Below are 24,427 nucleotides of genomic sequence, written 5' to 3' on the forward strand. Positions count from 1 at the left end.
TTATTTGAACCTACAAAATGAACAAGACAATTCATTACTAATAATGGTTACATTGCTTTTAACCATATTGGTCATAATTATACATGTTTAATCATTTGATTGGAATTCATTGTAAGTACTGATACCTATTCAATACATTCAGACAATATTCACAGATGTTAGTGAAGTAACAATCAATCACTATAAGACATTTATGACTAAATATCAGCTTTTACTGACATACATATTCAGTTGTTATATATTACTGGCAGCAAAATACTTGAAAGACTAAACAAATGGTACTCTAAATACTAATGTGTTCAGTACTAACAAACTCCTAACAGTATTATATATTTAACCCATACATATTATGTGATGTTGACCTGACCTGCACTGGTTAACCATGTCAACCAATGGTCGTCTTTCGATAGCTATTAGCAGATCCTTGAGATATTGTAAGTTATCTCTGCTTATCACCCCTTTCTCTTCAAGACGTTGGAATATATCAACAGGGTCCTTGAGGTTTTGCAATTCACGTTTAGGAATAGGACCACCATAGAGAAACCCTCTTAATTTCTTCTCATCGTCTTGACCCAGTTCTTGACACAACTGTAGATAAAGGCTACTTAACTGACGTATCTTTACCATTGCAGACATTCTGGGAAGTGAGAATGAGAGATAAGAGAACATTTAGGACAATAGTAAAAGGTACAGTCAACAGAAATAAACGTAGACTTAAATATTTAATCTCCATTTCTGTTTTCATATATCACCTTTGTTATGTTCATTTTTAGGGAAGGGCTAAACTAGACTAGACTAGACTAGAATATTTAATATGGTGCTTCCTGTGCATGCGCAGTGTGAAAACTGAGAATGCATAGTAAATTGCTCTCTCATTTATCGGAATGTATGCATCGATATTTATGTTTGGCAATATTTAGAAAACCATAAAGAACATCTAAAATGGTCAAATAGTATTATATAAAGAAAAATCGCAACAAATCTAAACTTTCAGTAAAAGTCTTACGTAATTCCATCAATAGAATTACATGCTACATTAACATAAAGTATTTAATGCAATTCCATTTGGTTCATTCAAATGTATCTTCTTAAGTAATGGAAAAGACAATGGTCTACGATTCTTGAATAATAACAAATATGAAATACTGTAAACTTTCACTTACCTATCTCGACTAATTTTCTTCCAGTCAACATCTGTAAGGTAATGAGAGTTAAACGGTAGGAGTAGAGAGAGCTATACATTTATTTAGCTTTCTTGAAAAGCCATCTGGGTGGGAATTAGTCGAAGACTTAAATCGTTTTTACACACAGTTGACAGTGATGAAATACAAAGAGTTAATGCACCTTTATATAATATTTGTATGTATGTATGTATGTATGTATGTATGTATGTATGTATGTATGTATGTATGTATGTATGTAAATAGTATCAAACTCGTAGAATATAGAGTGCTCGATGCTTGGGTAAGCAGGGCGGGAATAATCAAAGTGAGTTGGTTGGAACTTGAGGTGCTAAGTTGTAACTCCGAGTTTCACGCTCAATGCGTTCATCAGACAACTGTCAGCTACTCGTTGTGTTACTGTATTTATATGTGTAAGGTGTGAAAGAATTTATTGGCAGTTAATTTGCGTATTTTTCGTGTCTGAAGGTTAGGTTGTGGTTATTGTATCTTTGTTTGAAGGCATGTTCAGTCAGGCCGATGTACAGTTTGGGGGGTTGGTTGCATTCCTCTCTTTTTACTTCTGCGTTGTAGATTATACTGGTGGTCAGGCAGCTTTCCTGTAGGGGGCATGTACTTTTATTTCGGCAGTTGCAGGATTTCTCTTTGGTCGTTGTATTGTTGTTCGCGATTTTGTTGTTATGTGTTTTGATGATGTTGGCGACGTTTGGCATGCAGCTGTAACTGACTTTCATTGTATTAATTATTTCATTGTATTCATTGTACAATAACCACAACCTAACCTTCAGACACGAAAAATACGCAAACAGCACTGAACTTTCGAAATACATCTGGCAGCTGAAAAGAAATAAAAAAACGTTCAAAGTAGACTGGTCTATATCACAGAGAGCACGCCCATACAGTAACGAAACCAAACGATGCGACCTCTGCCTAACTGAAAAACTCTGCATCCTCAACGCCGACAAACAAACACTTCTCAACAAAAAATCTGAACTCATCTCAAAGTGCCGACACGAAAACAAGTTCTACATAGCGAACTTCAAAAGTAACATCACCTGACAAATCTGAGGACCCCTTGTATGCATAGAAACAATACACAATTAACTGCCAATAAATTCTTTCACACCTTACACATATAAATACAGTAACACAACGAGTAGCTGACAGTTGTCTGATGAACGCATTGTGAGCGTGAAACTCGGAGTTACAACTTATTAGCACCTCAAGTTCCAACCAACTCACTTTGATTATGTATGTATGTATGTATGTATGTATGTACGTACGTACGTACGTACGTACGTACGTACGTATGTATGTATGTATGTATGTATGTATGTATGTATGTATGTATTACACACTCTAGATGTGTTTGCCATATGCACATCGTAGTCTATAACTCGTACTGGGGACATTAATATATTGTTTTGAGAAACGCAACGACCAATTTCCACAACAATGTAAAATGTCTGTGATAATAATACTTACATGTTGAATACCATAACAATAAACCTGGTTCTTCAAACGGGATTTGGCTTCTACTACAGATGACTCGGCCTTTCGCTAGAAGAGTACGAGATGACGTGTCGATGGCAACGCATCTATCATCAACGTCGTCAATATCTACCAACAATTTACCTGGCTCATGATGCTTACAAGGACATTTCAGGCAGGCACGATAAGATAAACCAGGACAATAGGTTTTGATCAGCGCTGTCAGTTCTGCCTCTACCGTTTCCCTGACGTTTGTCACCAACTTGGGGTTCAGCTCTGTTGGTTGATTTCCTCCCAGTGAGATTTTAAGTACTCTCATCTCAATATCAGAACTCCTTTTGCAAAGAGTGACTTGAACACCCCTTTCGTTGTTTATTGGTATACGAGATCGATGTTTCACCAACACTGGATTCTGTTGCAATTTCCTTGAGCATCTCACGACCAATTTGTAATACAGCCCCTCGGGTAGGAAATTGCCAGGGAAATGGAAGTAGATAGGGCAACAAGCTATACTATCTGTAGGACAAATGATGTCGCCTTTCTCGTCTTTACCTCTTGTGAGAAGGGACGGCAGATAATAGACATTCGACTGAGGACCAGCACGTTTTGGGCAAGGTACATAACACAGGATGTCAAACTTTTCCATTATCTTCAGGACAATTTGCTTGTCCTGTATACGACCTTTCTCTTCGAGTATGTGATCCAGTAGACCCTCACCTAAGCGCCCTTCCTTAGACACTTCATCAACCATGTTGTGAAGTTTGGGTGGTAAACTCAAGGTCGGTAGTTCTTGGGTAATAACCAACTTGAATAGGTTGACTAACCATCCGACATCTAGGATAACCGTATCCTTAAGCTCTGGCTCAGCAACATAATGTACGATCTCGCCCACACTGTGGTAAAACTCCAAAGCCTTATCTACATCTTCGCGTTTCATATTTATTCTCTTTCCAATTTCGTAAACCTCATTTAGCTTTAATACCTGCTGATTCATCTTTCTGAATGTGAGTTCAAGGTGAATCCACTTTACAGGTACTTCGCCAAGGAAGAAATATTCCTCGGCTAGCGATTTAATCCGTTGACGGAGTTCTTCGATCTTCGGATCGGACGGTGTGTCTCCCTCTCTCGATTTGTTGTCAATGGCAATCATGCCATCAAGATGCTCACTAGCAGCTACACAGTGTTTACGTATGTAGTCTTTGATGTCTCGTAGTCGTTCCTCTGCCAATTGTTCTCTATTACGACCCTGAAAAAATGATATACCGAAATATATGTATAGTGTACACAAATTACACATCTAGGGTCCATGTATTACAACTTTGTAACCTTTAATCCAAATACTTTAGTCAATTTTATGGCAAAGAAAATATATCCATTTTATAAACGATTTGATGATAACTGACCTGAGGTTCAGTAGTGCTATGGGCATGGTGAAATGTCGGTGTGTATGAATATATATGTGTGTATATATAAGTGTGTGTGTGTGTGTTTCTGTGTTGGTTGGCGAGGGGGGGGGGGGGGGTGAACCACTTAAAGTCAAAAACCGCCAGACCAATTATATTGGTATTTGGTAAGGACTTTACTTATGGAGTGTAGATGAATATTTTTTTGAAATGAAATTAATGAGCAGTGGAATGCAAGTTTTACCCAAGAGAGTGATATTTCAAATCGTATAAAAAACAATCACTTATTTTACACGTCATCAACAATATAATAGACATTTGTGTTTGGTCAATGCAATCTGCGCCTGTTGTAGAATCCCTGATTGCAGTTTTATATTTTATCCGGATCAAAACTTCTTTAAAACCTAAGATCAAAAACTATGTAGCCAACCGACCTTATCAAGTAGATCTTTCTTTGTTCCAACTATGATAACTGGTGGCGCTGTAACAGAATACCTTGCTGCCTGTGCTCCACTTGAAGGGGAATCACCGGGTCTTGCATGGGCATGAATGGAATTCATCCAGAAGGAGAGGAAATCTGAAAATGCATGAAAACTATGTTCTAGGCACAACTGTTTTAGCTGTCTGACTAATCATTTTCATTTATCCATTAATCAGTTTATCTGTTTCCGCTTGTCAGAATACACCGATAACACACAGAGAGACACACATATACATACATACGTACGTACTTACAGGCACACACACGCACGCGCGCGCACACATACATACATACATAAATAAGTGAATACATACATACATACATACATACATACATACATACATACATACATACATACATTGATATTGCATAGCTAGTATTAGGAAATCGACTCAACCACGCAGTCGCAAATCTATCACGATCGTTAATGTCCATATTTGATATTATCAAGTGATTTACGTGCATATTTTGATAACCGACCTTTGACACTCCATTCATCTCTCCATGGTCCTTCAGCTTTGCTTGATAGGATTTCATCCAGGGTTTTTGTGAGATCCGTTACAAGTATGTAGATGACTCGACTTGTCAGGAATACCTATGGCATGGAGTAAAAAGTCGAGTTGTGTTGTGAATAACAATGGTTTTCCGATTAATATAATTTCATAAATGTTTGCTATTGATTAATATAAAACTACATGAAAGATGATAGAATAGTATTTTTAGTATTTTAAAATTGAATTGTGAAATAACATGTTTAGTATATTTACGTCACCAGTCGTCCTCTAGAATTTATGAAATAGAATACTGTAAATCTCCGTCGATTTCTTGCATTTGTTGATGGTTACTTCTGGTTTAAGATCAGTATCCAGTGAAATGCGCAAATCATTACTAAATTCTAATATGTACAAGTGCACACATAGAAATAAAATAATATATTCGACCATAGCCTTATTAAATGCCAAATAATACTGAATGTCAAACTATAACATGTTACCACTTTACTGTGAAACAGACGTGTATGAGCCCATCGACATCATTGCCGTGATGTTGTTATGAATTATCATGTATGAATACAAAGAGTTTGTCATTAAACAGCTGTAATATATTAACTAGTACCTTAAAGTACTGTAAAGAAAACTTCCCTTCTTCTATAACAATGTTTTGTTTAATATTTCGTTTGCCTAAGGATTTGTAACTTAGTCTTCAACACACCCTTATCAAGATATTGAGATGTCGGCAAACATTGTGATGAAGATATAAGTAGAAATACCTGATGTGTTGTATAGTATAAACTCTGTCCTGCAGAGTCCCATAGACTGAAGTATAGGTCAGGTTTATCAACGTCTTTAACCTCGCGTAGACGTGTCTGTATGCGTTCACGAAATCTACGTTCAGTGTTGCGAGATGGGGACTGTTTCTCATCATCCGTCTTCAAGTCACCAATAATGTCTGTACGTTTACGAAATGTTGTTGTAGGTTTGACAGGTGTTTTCTGATATTCTTGTTTCTTCATTCCAAACAAAAGAGTGTCTTCCATCAACTGTCTCGTTTCATCGATCAAACGTTCTCCTCTGTAATGATCAGTCTTCGATTCTTAGTCAAGATATAAAGTATGAAGTTGTGTAAATGCTTGAAAGGGGCTTTGTAGTGTTCAAATGTGCATAATAGGGAACTTGCAAACCCACCATCTTGAATGTTGCATCATGGGAAATGTGATAATAAATACTAATCAATCAGTATTGTAAACAATGCTGATACATTGTTTGTAACCACAAATAATCAGTTCAGAGTCACCCTGACAATTGTGGGAGGTTAATTTTATCAATAGCTCCAGATTAGGTATTACGATAACCATTTCTTTATTAGATAATCCCATGATAGTCCTTTGTGTCTGAACATGCTCAGTCTGGATTGCAAGTTCCCTATTGTGTGGTTAAAATTTAACACATATATACATACTTGCTGTTTATCTGTCAATGTCATAACTCATATCAATTTTTATAACATAAAATATTGTTTAACAATGATAATTAAGTGTTTTACGTTGTTGTCTGATGATGTACTGGATATACAGAAAAAATTAACGTAACTAACAGTACTCAAGATTAAGAATTTGTCACATATGGATATTATTCAATAACTATGATAGTCAACGGGCCAGAGAGGGTTACCATACCATTCACCCTCCCAACATCTCCGACATATGTATTTTTGTTCATTGGAGAGTGATGAACAAGAAAGAGAAAACGGCAATCACTTCGGGTCCACGAACTATAAGGTTTGGCCTTGCCGTGTATATGGGTGGCATTTAATTTCTCGTCTCCCTCTTTTAAATATTGTTTTTATGCTTGAGTTACAATATAAATAATTCATCCCTAATAAGTAGATAACCTTATCACATTTTACGTTTCTTCTATCAATTGTTCCAAACAACATTGATACCCACTGCTACCTAAATTAATACAGATTTGATTTTGGCGTATATTTGACAGTTATCAGACCCAATAATATGATGTATTCTAGTTTCCATACATGTCTTAAACACTATTTTCACTAAGGATTACATGGAAAGAATGTTTTAATGTCAGAGAAGACTCAACAGGTTGTTTGCAGCATTTGTTAGTTGAATTCAGTAGAGACAATTATTGTAAAACATATCTTGGAAAAGACACCGTCAGAATTGTGTCACAGACATTGGAATATTTCTATCGCCAATGTCTCAATACGATAAAATAATTTCAAAATTGGCCGTCCCTGTGTACACTAGAGCAATTTATACCATAAGTCCTAGATGTACATATACTATATCGTACTTATTTACAATGATGCCAATTACTTTCCATGCCATTCGTTAATCTTTGAAAAACTAAATAAATGACCATATGTGAATAACGTGTTAATATAAGGACAGTGTTGTGATTAGAAATGTTCATCAGCTTGGTAGATCAAATGATTTTACAAAGGTTATAAAGCATAAGCAGTTCAAATATTTTAGCATAATGAGCTGATGATCTGTCGTCAACGATCATCATGAGAATGACAAATTTCATAGCTACAGCTCAGCACTAAGCGGCGATACGGTATGATCACCCGATTGTAGATATCACTGAACTACCTAACATCTATAATCTGCTGATCATACCGCCACCTAGTGGTCAACTGTAACTGTGGAATTTGTCATTCCGATGAGGCTCGTCGAGCAAGGCAGTTCGAAAGCTCAATGCCAAAAACCATCAACTGCTTGTGTGTTATAACTATTGGAAATCAATAGTTGTTATATTATGACGCCATAACCGAACAACATTGGATTAAAACAATAGTCTGACCTTGAAATCAAATTAAATAGTGTTATCACTAACATTTCACACTGTAGTGTTATTTATTATTTTCATTTGGTCAATTATCCTGTATTTTTCGCCAAATTGTTCACAAAGTAATTAAGTGAGAATCACGTCGACATATATTAGCTTGGATTAATTACATCAATTATTTAAGTGATAGTTGTTATCTTTTACCCGATATTGAGATTATGGTATAGGAACGAATAAGACTATGAATTCGAAGATCCTGCTCCTGCATGTATTGCTTTCTGTGTTCGGAAACTAGTGAAGCCGTTAGGTACAAGGCAAGACACATGTCCTCACTAAGTTCAAAGTCATCTCTGGCGAACCTTCCGTTCGGTCTCAATTTCACTCTTGTTTTTGGTTGATGTAGCAGATCGTAATAATTTCGACCCCCTTCCACACCGACTTCTTGTCATTCGAGTCGTCATAATAACATATTATTGAATAGCTAGAAAAAAAACTAACACTTCACATCCCAATTTCTTTCAAAAACTGTCACTTGATCACGTGACTAACATGACATCATGAATAATAATGAGCTAATTATAATATTATAAACTTCGCTTATATTACTCACACACCTTTTATAACCCATTCCGTTATGTCAATTTCATAAACATCAGCTCCATCTGTACTGAAATGTTCACTCTTAAAAACTTCTTTTAAAAGGCTTCTCTTCGTTGATGTCTTTCCAGCACCAAAAGCTCCAACTAGCATAATTCGACCACGATACAACTTTTTCTTCGTGTCTGGAAATTCAGCTGCACGTTGAAGGTCCTTTTTATTGTAGATATAAACATAGCTAGGGATTTTTAGCTTGTAGGATTATGATTTTGCCTATTTGAGGCGTCTCTTTAAATACCTGGACACACATAATCGATCTACGATTTGATTATAGTTTTTGTATGATTACCGGACAAAGAAAATGTGTTGACTTTAATAATATGTAATCACGATAAATGAGATCAAAAGATGATTAATACGACTACCTACTAGTTGACCATAATTGTATGAATAATAAATAACATACAAATAATTCAAAACAACCAAAGTAATTGATTATTTTAGTATTTGATAGATTCACTCGCTTTGTATTATACTTTTTTTGGAAACTTCATAAACTAATTAGTCTTTGATGTCTACTTTTTTGTAATACTCTACTGATATATCATCATTATACTCACGTGTTTGGTATTTTCGTCCTGAAAAATAGAGACACACAGACATAGTGAGATATAAGCTTAATATTTAAACAAACAGCAAAGTGAGCGACACTTACAGATTATATAATGGAATCATAAAACTCACCAATATTTTAAGCAGTGTTAATTTACTAATTGAGTGACTGAAACAAACCTCAATCTGTTTCGCTAAGTTTTCAAAGCTACAGTGAAAATCTTGTGTTGCATATGAAATACTTTTATTAGAAAATTTAGATTTTCAAAGAGTAATTTACACTTTAGATCGCAGCATATTTGTCTAAACTTACCTTCCAGATCTCTTCCCACTTAAATGGGCAAATCAATCATACAGATACACAAACCAACAAGTAGATTGAGAGAAACAGCGAGAGACGTACACAGAGAGATATGGGGAAGAGACAGTGAGAGACAGAATTAGTTAGTGGTAGACACAAACTGTAATTCCTAACTGATGTGTTAATTATATGTTAATTATATAAATTTTCTGCTGTACTCTAAGAATGAGGATATGACTCATTTGTTAGTATTTATAGAAAAGTATACAGTTGGATGTATTACATAGAACATGTAATATAAATATTTTCATAAGAATTGATTTCAAAATATAAACATATCCCTCATATTTATTGCATCACTAATAGATCATAGAGAGAAAGATAAGAAGCAACAATTCACACGTGCTTCTAGTTTTAAACCAGACTTTAAACTTTTCAAATTGGTTGTATCAACCGTTTGTGATGAAGATAATTATGGGTTTGCAAACACCAAAACTATTTAAAAAGCCATGTATTATATTAATTTTACGATCCTCATTGCTTTAATCACTGATTCCTAAATTGGCCACCATTAGGCAGGGAGACCTGGAATATATTTAGATCCTTAGGTTGAAAGGCATAAGCTTTAAAAAATGAGTTGACTTCTCACCACCTCGGGGAAAGAAAGTGCACATCAGGATAAATTCACGTTATCTACCAGTTGGCACGTTAGCTCAGCTGGTTAGAGCACTCTGACCAGTGTTTAGGGGACTTGGGTTCAATTCCTACAGGTGTCACTTTTTAACACATCATAACTATGTTCGATTAAAAAATTCAGAACATCATCAACGTAAAAATATAGTAGAAATGTGTTGGGGAATATGAAGTAAACTTACCGTCTGGATACAGTGAATGAGTAATACGGTACACAATAAATAGTTCATGAGAGAGAGGGAGAGAGAGATAGAGATATGAAATTATTAGTTAAACAGGTGGTAAAAGGATCATTATAAACGGTAAATAAACACTAACTTGAACACAATAATTACAATATTACAAAATGCTAATTGACTAAAATAACTCACGGGTTTAACTTTATTTCACATTTATTCTTTTCGGAAAGATAAACAAAAACGTAGTAAGCGGCTGGAAATATGATTGTCATTTATTAGTATGTATAGAAAAGTCGAATAAGCAATCGTATTGGAACTCTTCATGTGAAACTATTCAAATATGTACGCGTCCTCTGTATTTATCGTATCACTAATGTACCATATAAGCATGAGACGGAATTTACAACCTGAAAACGATGTAAAACCAGAACGGCGTAATTAAAGTATGTTCATTTCATTTTCTACAAAACCCAAATTTCAAATTCTTAAAGTATCAATGTCGTCTCTTGGTATACGAAGTAAAGTGTAACACGTGTGATATACAAAGTAAAAGTGATATTATTGGAATAAAATAGTATATGAAATAATCTAGCAGCATGATATTAAGTAATATGCCAACCCGTCATCGTAGTTAGTGTATCATCAATAAATTATGACATTAAAAGAGAATAAGATGAAATTATTATATAAACAGGTGGCAAAAGGATCGTTATAAACGGAAAACAAACAACAAGAACACGATAATCAAAATTTTATAAAAGGCTAATTGACTAATTAATTCAGTTGTTTAACTTTTTATACTCCTCGTACTTTTCGTAGTATAAAGGATAATTCCATCATAGATGCAAACAGACAGACAGACAGACAGACAGTAAGACAGACAGACAGACAGACAGACAGACAGACAGACAGACAGACAGACAGACAGAAACAAAAACATAGCAAAGGATGACTGTAAATACCTTGCTGTAAGATAACAATATGACTGTCATTTATTAGTATGTATAGAAAAGTACATTGCCATATATTGGTATACTTAGAACATTACAGTGAATGTAATAGAATACATTAGACACAACATGTAATAGAGGAATTTTCAAATGAGAAATCTTATTGAAACTCTTCATGTGAAACTATTAAAATTACTATGAAGGCATCCTCTGTATTTATTGAATCACTAATGCACTATATAAGCATAAATTAGAATTTAGAACCTAAGAACGGTGTAAAACAGAACGGTATAATTAATGTTGATTTCCTTTTCTACAAAACCCTAATCTCAAATTTTCAATATCAATATAATCTTTTAGTATACAGTGTAACATATAATAATTTTTAGATAGAACGTAAAAGGGATATTTTTGGAATAAAATAGTATATGAAATAATCTAGTAGCATGATATTAAGTAATATGGCGCCCCGTCATCGTATTTAGTGTATCATCAATAATATGAGACATTAAACGAGACAAGAATTGAAATTCCCACATGATATTGTATTTTTGTGATAACAGATTAACTTGATTGAAGTGTCTTCATCATCTGTGAAACGTTAATCTCAAAACATTGATATAATTTAAGAACATTAATATGTATTTGGTGACTATAATCTCCACTGAAGACAAATATACACTTTTACTTACAAAGACAAGAAATATTGAAAAACACCTGTAAATTATATGTAGTGTACTATACAATGAGACAATTTTAAGTCTAGAAATATGACTTATTGATTATGCATAAGTAGTATACTCCATAATAATCATATGCAAACTTACCGGCTAGATACAGGGAATGAGTGGAACACCATTCGTCACAAAAGGAGAGAGAGAGAGAGAGAGAGAGAGAGAGAGAGAGAGAGAGAGAGAGAGAGAGAGAGAGAGAGAGAGAGAGAGAGAGAGAGAGAGAGAGAGAGAGAGAGAGAGAGAGAGAGATGAAATTATTAGATAAACAGGTGGTAAAAGGGTCGTTATAAACTGTAAATAAACAACAACTTGAACGCAATTTCATAAAACTCGGGTACATTACGGTCTGTGATTGTGTATAAAAAATGATATGGTTAAAAGGTAAGTTGACATCTCCCAAACGCTATGAAATTAACACTAGTCCTTCACTACATAATATCCATTTGAATGCTAGTGAAATTGTTTTCAGTATGCAAAATTTGGTGATGACGTCATCATTTAAATGTCAAAAATTGCACGTTTTGGAACTATCAAAATCGGGAGAAAAAAATTCCACTAGCATTCAAATGGATATTATGTAGTGAAGTACTGGTGTTAATGTCATAGTGTTTGCGAAATGCTATCTTACCTTTTAACCATATCATTTTTTATACACAATCACAGACCGTAATGTACCTGAGAATGCTAATTGACTAATTAATTCACAGGTTTAACTGTATTTGACTTTTATTCTTTTCGGAAAGTTTAACAAAAACGTAGTAAGCGACTGTAAATATGACTGTCAATTATTAGTATGTATAGAAAAGTATATTGCCATATATTGGTATACTTAGAACAGTACAGTGAATGTAATAGAATACATTACACACCACATGTAATAGAGGAATTTTCAAATGAGAAACTTTATTGAAACTCTTCATGTGAAATGATTAAAGTATGTATAGAAGTATAATGCCACTTATTGGTATAGTTAGAGCATTATAATGGGAATGGAATGAAAAAAGGGCACCTCTCAGCAAAATATTTCATGTGAAATGATTCAAATTACTATGTACGCTTCTTCTGTATTTATCGTATCACTAATGTACTATATAGGCATAAATTAGAATTTAGAACATGAGAACGGTGTAAAAGCAGAACTGTGTTATTAAAGTATGTTCATTTTATTTGCTACAAAACACATATCTCAAATTTCAACATCAACTCTTTGTATACAAAAAATGAAATACTACGTAAAGGGATATTGTTGGAATAAAATAGTATATGAAAGAATCTAGTAGCATGATATTAAGTAATACATTGTAAGTCAACCCGTCATCGTATTTAGTGTATCATCAATAATCTGGGACATTAACAGAGAATTGAAAACAAGAATTGAAATTCCCACATGATATTATTCTGATAAAATATTAACTTGATTGAAATGTCTTCACCATCTGCGAAACGTTAATCTCAACATCTTTTTTTTTTCTTTTAAAAAATAAATAAATTAGGAACTTTAATATATTAATTTTGATGACTATATGCTCTACTGAAAACAAATGTACACCTTATTTACTTACAAAGATAAGAAAAATTAAAAACTATCAATCATCTGTAATGTACTGTACACTATGACAATTGTATGTCACGATTGCTGACCTCCATGTCACTGTCTTCTGATGTAGGCAATAAGAAATCACCAGTCGAGGAAAGTGTCACTTGTCTGTTTCTTTCTATATCAGATTTTTGAGGCCCTGGGCTTAGATCAATTTCTCCATTAAGTATGAGAAGACTCGACCACTAATCGAAGAGACCCTTTAAGGGAATGCAGCAGGTGGATGGACGCTATTGTCTTTATGTCGATACGCCGATGTCTTCCATCGTAGCCAGAGGGAGCAGTAAACGTCCCAATACTTGCTCTCCACACTCCTATTTCAACACCCATTCGCTTTCACCATTTTCTCCATACAATATACGACAAGTTGAAACCAAGAAATGTTCGTTTTGTTGTAAACAACGGCGAACGTTCGATGTATTCTAGACAGAGTGGGCATTCAGAAAACTTCTAACTTTATACGATAAACAGCGCCCCCAGCTGCTCTTTATCTTCATAAAAGAAAACGAAATCTCTCATATCCCCTAATTACACAATTTCCCCGTGTGCTGTGCTGTGCTGTGTGTGAGTGGTGTGGTTAAAAAGTCTACCCATCGTTATCACCCACATAGAATATAACCCCAACATCTAACATTCAAAATAAATAAATAAATAAATAAATAAATAAATAAATAAATAAATAAATACAAAACTCAGAATAAAGAGAAAGATTGTAACATTGGTGAGCAACGGTAAGATTCAGAACGGATAAGGAGGAAGATAATACGCTGAAACTCAACGAAAACAAGATGGCAACGTACGACAGCAACAAAACGAAAACGAATCTCATGAAAAATGTCAGACACAGTCATATCATTTAAGCCGAAAGCAGAAACAAACAAGAGACTACGGATAGTAAATCAGATCATCGAGAAACGACGACCAAGAGCGGGTACCGCTCCGCCGATCTTTTCGAGAAAACCAGTCCAAATCAACGTCCATTAAAAACCTTGTGGTGGCGTAAACCAGATATTCCAGCGAATTCAAAACATTATCCGTACATACCAAAAAAGTGTTATTATACATTGAAACATTGAATACGTATACATGTTTACGAATACCAAACGTGTGTTCGACGCCCGGTGCTAGCGAAATATCACGTTGCAGAGTTACCGTGGTCACGATTGAAAGCTACATTGTGTTGATTGATTGATTGATTGATTGATTGATTGATTGGTTGAGTCTTTTCTGGGACTTTACATTATCGCATCAAGTCAGATCAAACGATGTCGGTGACGTTGCCTACGTCGGGTGAGAATATCAGATAAGGGAATATTGTAACAAATCATCCGATCACGGACCGAATTACAACCACGTGATCCATCTCATCCACGTGGCATGCATCAACAATTTGTACCAATCGAAACTGTCAAATTGAAACGCGCAGTGATGGAGTAGGATTTCTTAAATGACATTTCGAGCAATGCAATGGGAGGAATTATGACATTGTTTGTACAAATTAAACGTTTTCAATGATATTTTACCACATGCATGTGATACTGCATATGTTGTGCCATTAACGTGCGTGTCATAAAATTGCAATTTGGCTACCACTTTCCCTAGTTGACGATTTGAAAAGAAGTATAGCGTGTACAATGTCACGTCATTTTGCTTCAAATTGCAACATTGTATATTGAGGCGGACTCTCAAAGGAAATAAAAGTGTCCCAGGGGCTGCATATTTATAAACTATCATGCGTGACTTTTGCGTCGACTTTTTTTGCTATAAAACGTGTATATTCACTGTACTGATAGAGACAGACGTGATGCACCATAACTACGAATCAGAGCCAAGTTGTGTGACGATCTCACAGGAGACAGAAAGGTACGACTACGTGTATGTCCAAGATGACGCAAAAAGTACTAGTCCATGACAGACCCTGATTGTTAGCCAATTGGTACCAAAATGAGGTACCAAATTTCAATGAAACATTACTTTCTTAAACCATTTTTCTGTAGATTTCAAAAATGATTGATGGACATCCTTATTTGGAAGCTTTGTGAAGTAATCTTCATCCAAAGTTACATAAGACCATAATAAGAAAAACAATAATCAGCTGGTGTTTTATGGATGGCAATTCACATTTGAAACAGTTTATGTAATGTAACTTTCATAAAACATTGAAATGATTGAATTAAATTGAATTATATGACTGAGATAACATTGTTTGACGTCTTTAAATCTTATAATTTGCATATTAATTACCTCATTTACATACGTTTCTCCATTTAACACATGGTAATTGGAATCAACATAAATGTAGGCATTTATTCATTACACTATGCTTGAAAACAATATATTTAGAAATAAATGATATCTTAATTGTCTCCTCATAAATGATTGTGCCAGCTATTAAATTTTATAAAGGGTTATTAAGAGAAATGTTTGAGGATGACATGATCAGTTTTGACACAAAAAACTAGCTAGTTTCCTACTTGTCTGTGCTGTAGTTCACTTCGTAAAACACTTTCAACCCTACTTGTATGGCAAACACTTCCCACTGTGAACGGATCACAGTTCCTTGAGATGGTTGCTAAATTTCAAAGAACCCCATGGTCAACGTGACTTGCCCGATGGATGGAAGTGTTTAGGTGAATATGATTTCACTATAATACATCGCCCTGGTAAGAGACATGGGAATGCAGATGGTTTGTCTAGGGGCCGGCCCCTGTAAACAATGTGATCGTAACCATGGACAGCCAGACGGTAACTCTTCGCTTACATCCGATGGACTACAATGTAGCCATGTATATATGATGTGGATGCAGCGACTCAACAAAAGAAAACTCCGACTCCTAATCAAATCTTCGATGTTGAGTAAACATGAAACACATGATCCCCTCAAAGCGAAAGAGGTGTGTGTGTGTGTGGGGGGGGGGGGGGGGGCATGAAAACATTAGGTGAGGGCATGAAAATTTTGATGATCAGAAGGTTCTGTTTTTGTTTTCGTGCTGGGCGCCTGTGGAGGGGTCCTGAAATATTTGTTTTCTTCAAGTTTTTGAAGGAGGGCGCCCTCTAGCGGTTCAATGTTCATGTTTCGTTCAGAAAAAACAAACATATGGCAATAAATGAATCCCTGGCAATATCATTTTTGGATGAATATAATTTTGGTCAAGGCATTTTGCTATTTTAATAATATGGTGCTTACATTGTCAAATAATATTAATATCTGCGGGTTATTTCAATGTTACATACACCAATGACTAAAGCTGCAATGATGTGTAAACTGTTGATGAATTACAAACGTATACAAAACATACTTGATTTTTTTAATAACATGGTTGCATTATATGGAGTGACAATATGTAAGGTTCATTTACTGAATTACAAACAGAGAGACACAGTGACAACTTTGTGGTATTAGTGAAGGATTTATTTTCATAGCATTGTATCAATGTGCAAAGTTTACCAACATTTCCAGGGAACATATGACATTACAATGACAGCAGGGAATACTGACACACTGTATCGTCAAAAAATTCTGTATTCTCAACACCATGATAGTGAAGATTGTTCTGTAATGACACCCTCTATTTCTCTGAAGAATGAGATTCAAAGTGTATGACTACATTATATCAATTAAATACTGTATACTATATATTCCTTCAAACCTGTTGCCTTATTTCAAACAAAGTTAACACCATACTACATAGTCATTTATAAAATGTTTTCAAATGATGAATATGCTCATCACAAATCAAAATGGTACGCTTTTTGTGAGTTACTAAATGTATTAATATTGAAATTTACAATACAAAGTGAATGACGGCAAATTTCAAGGTACTTACTGTGTTTGAGTCATTGTTATTCCTCTATATATTGCACTGTACTGATTGATTTATCCTGAGATATTAGGTGACAAAAAATATGTGTTTTACAGAAAACATGGCCTCAGAGAATAGGGTAGGTACGTCAGGTATTGATTTGTTTTGTTTTATCTTGTTAATTTTAATCTGGCATGCAGCAACTGATTTCAACCAAACCTGGTATAAAGGTAATATACTATGTGATACATATGCATGTCACTCTGCTTTACAATCGAATCAAATATGGCCAAATGGTGACCATTTTTGTTGTTATATTTCACAATATGCATCATACCTTTGGAGTATAATATGTAGTGACTCCAATCAAATACCTACACCCAAATTATCAAATATGAGGTTCTTTTAATACCTGAACTTTGACCTTGAAATTCTTCTTCAAGATCAAATAGCCAAATTTGGGTTATCTTCATAGCTTTTTGAATCAAACATTTCAAGTGAGGATATTTTAAATCATGTAATGGTTTTTACTATTTGTATAGGCATGTCACTTATTTTCGCAACCTTGACCTGAATGGCAAAATGTCTGCCATGTCTGTGATAAACAACCACATTTTGCATGTTATCTCCAAAAGTGTGATACATATGAACATCATTCAAGTGTCTGTCCTCACATTATCAATGAGCTTTCTAAAGAGACATAGGCCTTTGACGTCGACAAACATTTTCAATGTGAAATAACCAAAATATTTCTTTCTATGTTAACTCAAGAAGTTGAATCCACTTAAATGGCTACACCCAGGAGGTTAGCTTTCTTTTTATATCTTTACCTTTACTTTACCATTAAAATTTGCACAACAACTTTGCCATAAAACACACTATTAAGAACTGTCTTTGTTTCAGAAGGCTTGTTATATTTTGCCTTACTAGTTTCACAAATGTTCAAATACAAGTTAATGATTCTTTTGTTTCTTGTGTCCCTTGAATTCTCATTCAATAGTGAGGTTAAACCTTCTATTCCATCTCTCCTAATATAAAGGCTTATTGTAAATATCTTAGTTCTGTTCAGCTATCTTACTTGTCATACTAAGTGTTACTACCTTATTTTGTTCCCTACAAAGAACTTTTAACGTACTAACTTTTTTGGACAAATTTCTGATAACTACGCATAGATTTTAGTGTGGATGAGTGATTTAACACATCAATCATTGTAACCTCTGCTATGACTAATAACCTCTGCAATGCAATAACATCTCCAAGAGTCTTGTGAGCTTTGTAATCAGATTTGAAGAAATGACTATACAGATTAGGTTGTGAATAAAATAATGCCAATGGCGTTGTAGCATAAATCTACAGTTGTTAAAATTCTTTATTTACCTGCTGATCCATACTAGATATAGATGTTCATTTGCTGAATGATTATCTAGATGCCTATCTAGCCCTGTTGTTATCTTTACAATATATGCGAGATCATTTGGCTGTTGCTTTGGGCATGGTCATGTTGCAAGACATATTTGCATACTTCTTGTGAATGTTCATTCATGTGCCTATAAATACCCGATGTTATCTTCGTGATACACATCATCATATGGTTGTTGCTATGGGCGTGGTCTTGTTGCTAGGTATATCTGCATACATTTTTGAATGTTTATTTGTCTATTAATCCTGTTATATTTGCAATATATGTGATCATTTGGCTGTTGCTATGGGCGTTGACTTGTTGCTATGCACATTTGCTTACACTTTTTTTGAATGTTTATTCAGTTGTCTATTCCTGTTCCTACATGTAGCTTTCGAATATATGTGATCATTTGGCTGTTGCTATGGCTTGGCGTGGTCTTGTTGCTAGGCACATTTCCATACACTTTTGGAATTTTTATTTAGTTGTCAGTTGTCTGATATCTTTGCAATATACACGATCATTTGGCTGTTGCTATGGGTGTGGTCTTATGCTAGGCACATTTACATACATGTTTGGAATGCTTATTTAGTTGTCTATTAATTCCTGTTATATTTATGAAATACACAACTGTTTGGCTGTTTCTATGGGCGTGGTCTTCATTGCTAGGGATAATTTGCATACATTTTTGAATGTTTATTCACTTACCAGATGATGTTGTTATTTTAATAAAATATACTGGCATTTGGTTGTTGCTATGAGTGTGGTCATGGTTGCTAGAGTCAATTAAATTACAATATTTTGAACAAAATCTGTAGAATAACACTTCTATAATAACATCTCACCAAATGTCATGTCTCATCGACCAAGTACTTTTTGAGAAATAATTTTTTGATTAAAAATCACATTTTTACATCTAATTTGCATATCACCGATGATTATATGCTTAAAATATCTTCATATATACCCCTCTCCCCGCCCCTATGCATCACCATTAACTTCCAGCCCAATCTGCTCAGCAGGTTTAGAATTAAATATTTTATATAAAAAAGACACATTTCTAGCCCTAATTTGCATATTACCGATGGAATCACAGCATTATGTCATGAATAAATCTTAATTTACACACCCCTAAGAACGTGTCCACCATATTTCAAACAATCTGCCCAGCACTTTTTTGTCTCACCAAATACCAAGGCAATTGGTCTGATGGTTTGAGTTTAAGTCGTCCACACACACACACACACACACACACACACAGAGACAGACACCACACCATGCCTATAGCACTACTGAACCTTATCAGTCCAGTTGTGCAAATGAAGTTATATCATGATACTTTGTTCGAAAGAGAGGAAGTGTGTCACTAAAGCCTGCTACTTAGGTTGAATATTTTGCATCCAACTCAAGTTCACCAAGAGCATGCAACAGGTGCTTCACTTCTCCATGCATGAAGGCCATATTCAATATCCTGTAGGAATGCCTCATGAAATTCAAGAACAGCCTCCCATGGATAAACAGCAGCGTATCTCATCAATTGATTTAAATGTTGTAGGCAAAGTTGTTTTTCTTCACTGTTGACATTACCTGTGAGAAGTATAGCAGTGAATCCTTCGACGAACTTGTTAAGGGCCATGGTGTCATACGTCATTTCTTTCTCCCTGTGCTATGGGGCCTAGGTTGAACGGCTATATGGGGCCATGCGACCTAAGTAGTAGCATTATCTTTACGAGTTTGGAAACGCTGAGACTTACCAGGTTTCGATTGATCTGACTTGAAGAAGTCTGGTATATACTGCCTTTGATGTTCCTCTAATTCTTGCTGGAGTTAATTGGTTGACGATCTGCTGACAGCATTTGTCTCATTTCATCAATGGACTGAATGGGAGAATTACTGTTATGGGAGCGAACAGTTTTTTATGGCCCGGGGGTGGGTGGGTGGTCATCATTTTTACAAAGTGAATAGGGGGGTCACCTTATTTCAACAACTGAATGAAATCATGAACCATCCTGCTGTACTTAAATTTCCATACAACAAATGTATGTGCATACAATAAACCGTAAACAATGGCTATAAATATACGTTCAAATATAACAAACTCTTCAGCGCAGGCAAGCTTAGGGTACAATTTTGGTGGACAAAGTTAACAAAAAATAAATTTCCAAGTTGGTATTATTTTCCACCGAGTAGGAAAGTAGGACACCTAATGTATACCGATATATGAAAAGATAACCTTTGGCATAATATTTCAGATTTGGCCATGGTACGATATAGTATGCAAATTGCCTACATAGGATGTGACATAATCAGAAATGGATTAAAAACCTTACTGTTGGAGGCAAATTCATTTTTTTCCATTATTAATCAAGTATCCTACTTAAATAAGAATGGTACAATAACTTTAAATAGTAGTCAATAGATGTTTCTTGATTATATCCTGTTCTGGTTGGTGACAGACATTGCTACATTTACTGCATAACAAACTACTGGAAATGTGTTGAACACTTTCTGATATAACCAGATCACTGTATAGAAACATGTCTGTTTTTTTAAATATGTGATAACACACATAATACTAATTTTGAGGTACATAAAAAAGCTAACTGTTTGAAAATGATTCTGCAAGTAAAACATCTCGTTAATTTTGGAACAATGCCTACATAGGATGTGAAAAAATTGAACACCTCTCAAAAGGGAGAAAACTTTAATTTCTTTCAAAGTTTTATTTTTCCAGCTCAGGAAATTTAATTGCCTGGAAGTAGTTGACACAAAAAGTAGTCCAGAAGGAAGGAACTCACAGGAATTAAGTGATTACCTTGTGCATTATTTCTGAGAAAAGTTACTTGTCAATGAGGAATATTAACCTTGGAGACAACATTAACCATGTATTCAATGCATTCAGATAGTAATTGTTTTAATGATATAATAAAACTTCAAAACAGGGGTCACAATCTGAAACAGCAAAACAGCAAAATGATTTTAAAACAATTTTACCAATAATTCTATGTAAAAAATATCTGAATACAGTCTAAAATTAAATGGGTGGTATATTATTTGTTGTATTTTATCAGTTTTGCATATTTTGTATGATCTTTTGTGAAAATGTTGAGAAAATAAGTGTTTCTGGTGTATAGAGATACAAGTCTTCTGGAAATTGCAAGGGTGCATGACCTCTGCTAGTTGAATATACTGCATTAATTTTGACAAGATTTTTGCTACATTGGCCATGACCAAGTTTCACTCAGAAAAGGACTTCTACAAAACTGTTAGGTAATTACTGCTGAATATATAATAAGTTTCTTCTATTAGCCTTCATGCAAATATACTGAAAAACAGAAAACATAAAAGTTAAAACAGGGTTTTGAAAATGATCTGAATTGGGTACTTAACTTATACAAGTCATAATCCCCCCCCCCCCCAAAAAAAAGGTTCAAATTCGTGTTAAACATAAAAAACTGTTAATTTTAGTGCACAAGAATTCAATTCAAGTTTTCAGTTGGTTAGAGGTAGTTTACAATATATTGTAACATTTCTGTAGAGTTTTTTCCCCCTGTCACTGACAAGCAAGTTTAGGCTACTAACTGTTTTTCTTTGTACTATGAAAGGTCCACACCCAAGCTGACTGCTGACAGCAAACTGTTTTCATGTCAGAAATATACCACATACATAGGATCGGAGGTGACACAGTGTTACAGAAATCCTGGTGAGATTTTTTGTTTTCCAGTGAAATTCTGTAACAAAGTCACTGTACCCAAGCAACATATGCTACAAACTTTCCATGCCAGTCCTAATTCAGACACATTGTAGCAACATTTTTTTCAGGTGTTTATAGGAGTACAGTGACCCAGTAAAAAGTGACATCATAATTGGCCCCATATTCTACTGTCTCTACCTATGACCAGATATACCATACACCTGTTTTGATATCATTCTGCAAATCAAGTAAGGTCTATCAGGCAAGATATGTAAGTGAGAAAATACCTAGCCAGCACTAATGTCAGTGTGGGAAATGTAAATATCTCATGCATGTTTTAATTTGGCTATTGGTAACATAAGAAAATGGCAAAAATTGACCCTTGTATTTAAAATTTAGAAAAATCCGGTGACTCAACAGAGCATGATGAATTGCACACAAAACTAGCCAAGAGACACACTTTCAAATAATTTAATGAATTTGTATCTCTAAATGGTAACTGACCTCCACTGTGCATGTTTTCCCCCAAATTTTCTCACTTTCTACTTGATCTTTTTTTTATTATTTGTGTCAATATGACTTGAAACGCTTTAAACTGTTGAAACCCTAAAATTAGTGACACTTAAGTTTTATGATATAACTAAGTTGTGTTTTACTTTTGAACGGTGCTCTAAATGGCCTCCAAATGGTGTTCATTTTTCGAATAGCTCTTACCGTGGGAGGGGAACCTCACCAACTCACCCCCACCTCCACGCTTGTATAGTAGGCACACACACACACAGTGTGCACTTCTCCCCATACTGTTTCCAGTTCTTTCCCTACTTTGAAACTTACTGAAACCCCAGGTTTACAATTACATAAACTCCATTTCTAATATTGTACTTTACAGTTAGTTGAATTAATATATAATGGTAATAGTTCACTCAATCTATCTAAGAGATATCCTACAACTTTTGGTTACTAAACCATGACTATTTGCATGTGCATGAATAGACAATCATACGTTTCATAGGGTTCCTGTCTAAAGAGCTTTATACATGTGAAGCAATGGATTTGGGACAGCAATTTACCAGATACACTTAAAATTACTGTAAATGTAACAAGTAAAATTAACTTTGCAGTGTGCTGTATTGTGCTTTGAGAATCTAGAATGTCTTGTGCAAGAAAAAGAATATTTCTTGTCAACAGATGGGGGGGGGGGGTCATTGTGTTTTTTATTTGTCAGAGGGGGTTGGGGTTGCATTGTTTTGTGGATGAATCACAGGGGGTCACTATTTTTAAGTACAACAGGAACAAAAAATCACCGGCCCAACCCAGGCCGTAAAAACTGATCGCACCCTAATGGTGTGCAAAAAAACCCTTGGTCTGGCCCCTTTACTTTGACATCGTTGGATTGGGCATACCGTCCCATATTTGGCGATACGAAAATTCTCTGTCACTCTGTGATCCAGCTGTTCTGTAAGGTCTTTGAATTCCCTCCCGAGTTCTTGAAATTCTCATAGAAAATCGTCGGTAGGTTCTTCATCAGAATCTGACTGTGCGGAGGTGATCGCTGTTTTCTACAAGTCTTCCCGCTACTTTTGGTACCTGTTTTTCCTCTGGTCTTAGAAGCCATGACGGACAACATCAGCTCCAAAAAATACAGCGTGGTCAATTTGTGTAGGTATACTAACGTTGTTCTGGTTAAATTTTGCAAAAAAAAAAACCCAACCGTTATGGGTTAAAATTTTACATTAAGAAGAGTTTAATTCACCCACTCTTACTGGTACTGTGGGCTGAAAGTTTGAAAGTGGACTCCCTAGCTTGCGTAATTAATTCCTTGGAGGGCGCCCTCTTATGAGGAGTGCTCCCCTTAAAGACACACAATTATTTGATATGGTTGTCAATTACAGATCTGTATGTATTGCTTTCTCTAACTTGGTCTTGCACTGTAACACTTTTCCTTTGTGGCTCTCCTCTTCCTTTTAAATTCTCTAGTGTTTTTGTAGTTCTTGTTGTCAT

The 24,427-nt window shown here is 35.0% G+C and overlaps 1 protein-coding gene across 1 annotated transcript; it reads right to left on the bottom strand.

The window, feature by feature from the left end:
- Window positions 1-24,427, bottom strand: LOC144433116 (uncharacterized). The gene is made up of 11 exons (XM_078121425.1): window positions 24,344-24,427; window positions 9,390-9,407; window positions 9,085-9,102; window positions 8,482-8,677; window positions 5,827-6,149; window positions 5,016-5,151; window positions 4,510-4,652; window positions 2,667-3,918; window positions 1,164-1,194; window positions 368-637; window positions 1-10 (listed from the first exon to the last, which is right to left on the bottom strand). The coding sequence occupies exons 1-11, from the start codon at window positions 24,425-24,427 to the stop codon at window positions 1-3; spliced, it is 2,481 nt and encodes an 826-aa protein (XP_077977551.1).

Source organism: Glandiceps talaboti, chromosome 3, assembly GCF_964340395.1.
Source record: "Glandiceps talaboti chromosome 3, keGlaTala1.1, whole genome shotgun sequence".
Taxonomy (NCBI): Eukaryota; Metazoa; Hemichordata; class Enteropneusta; family Spengelidae; genus Glandiceps; species Glandiceps talaboti.

Bases quoted from the DNA above. Each gene is read 5' to 3' on its own strand.
- LOC144433116 (XM_078121425.1), bottom strand. From the start codon at position 24,427: ATGACAACAAGAACTACAAAAACACTAGAGAATTTAAAAGGAAGAGGA. The intron at 6,150-8,481 runs GTGTGTGAGTAA...ATCTTGACTAAG, and splicing joins AACGGAATGGGTTATAAAAG to AATCGAAGACTGATCATTAC. The intron at 638-1,163 runs GTAAGTGAAAGT...CTCACTTCCCAG, and splicing joins AAGAAAATTAGTCGAGATAG to AATGTCTGCAATGGTAAAGA.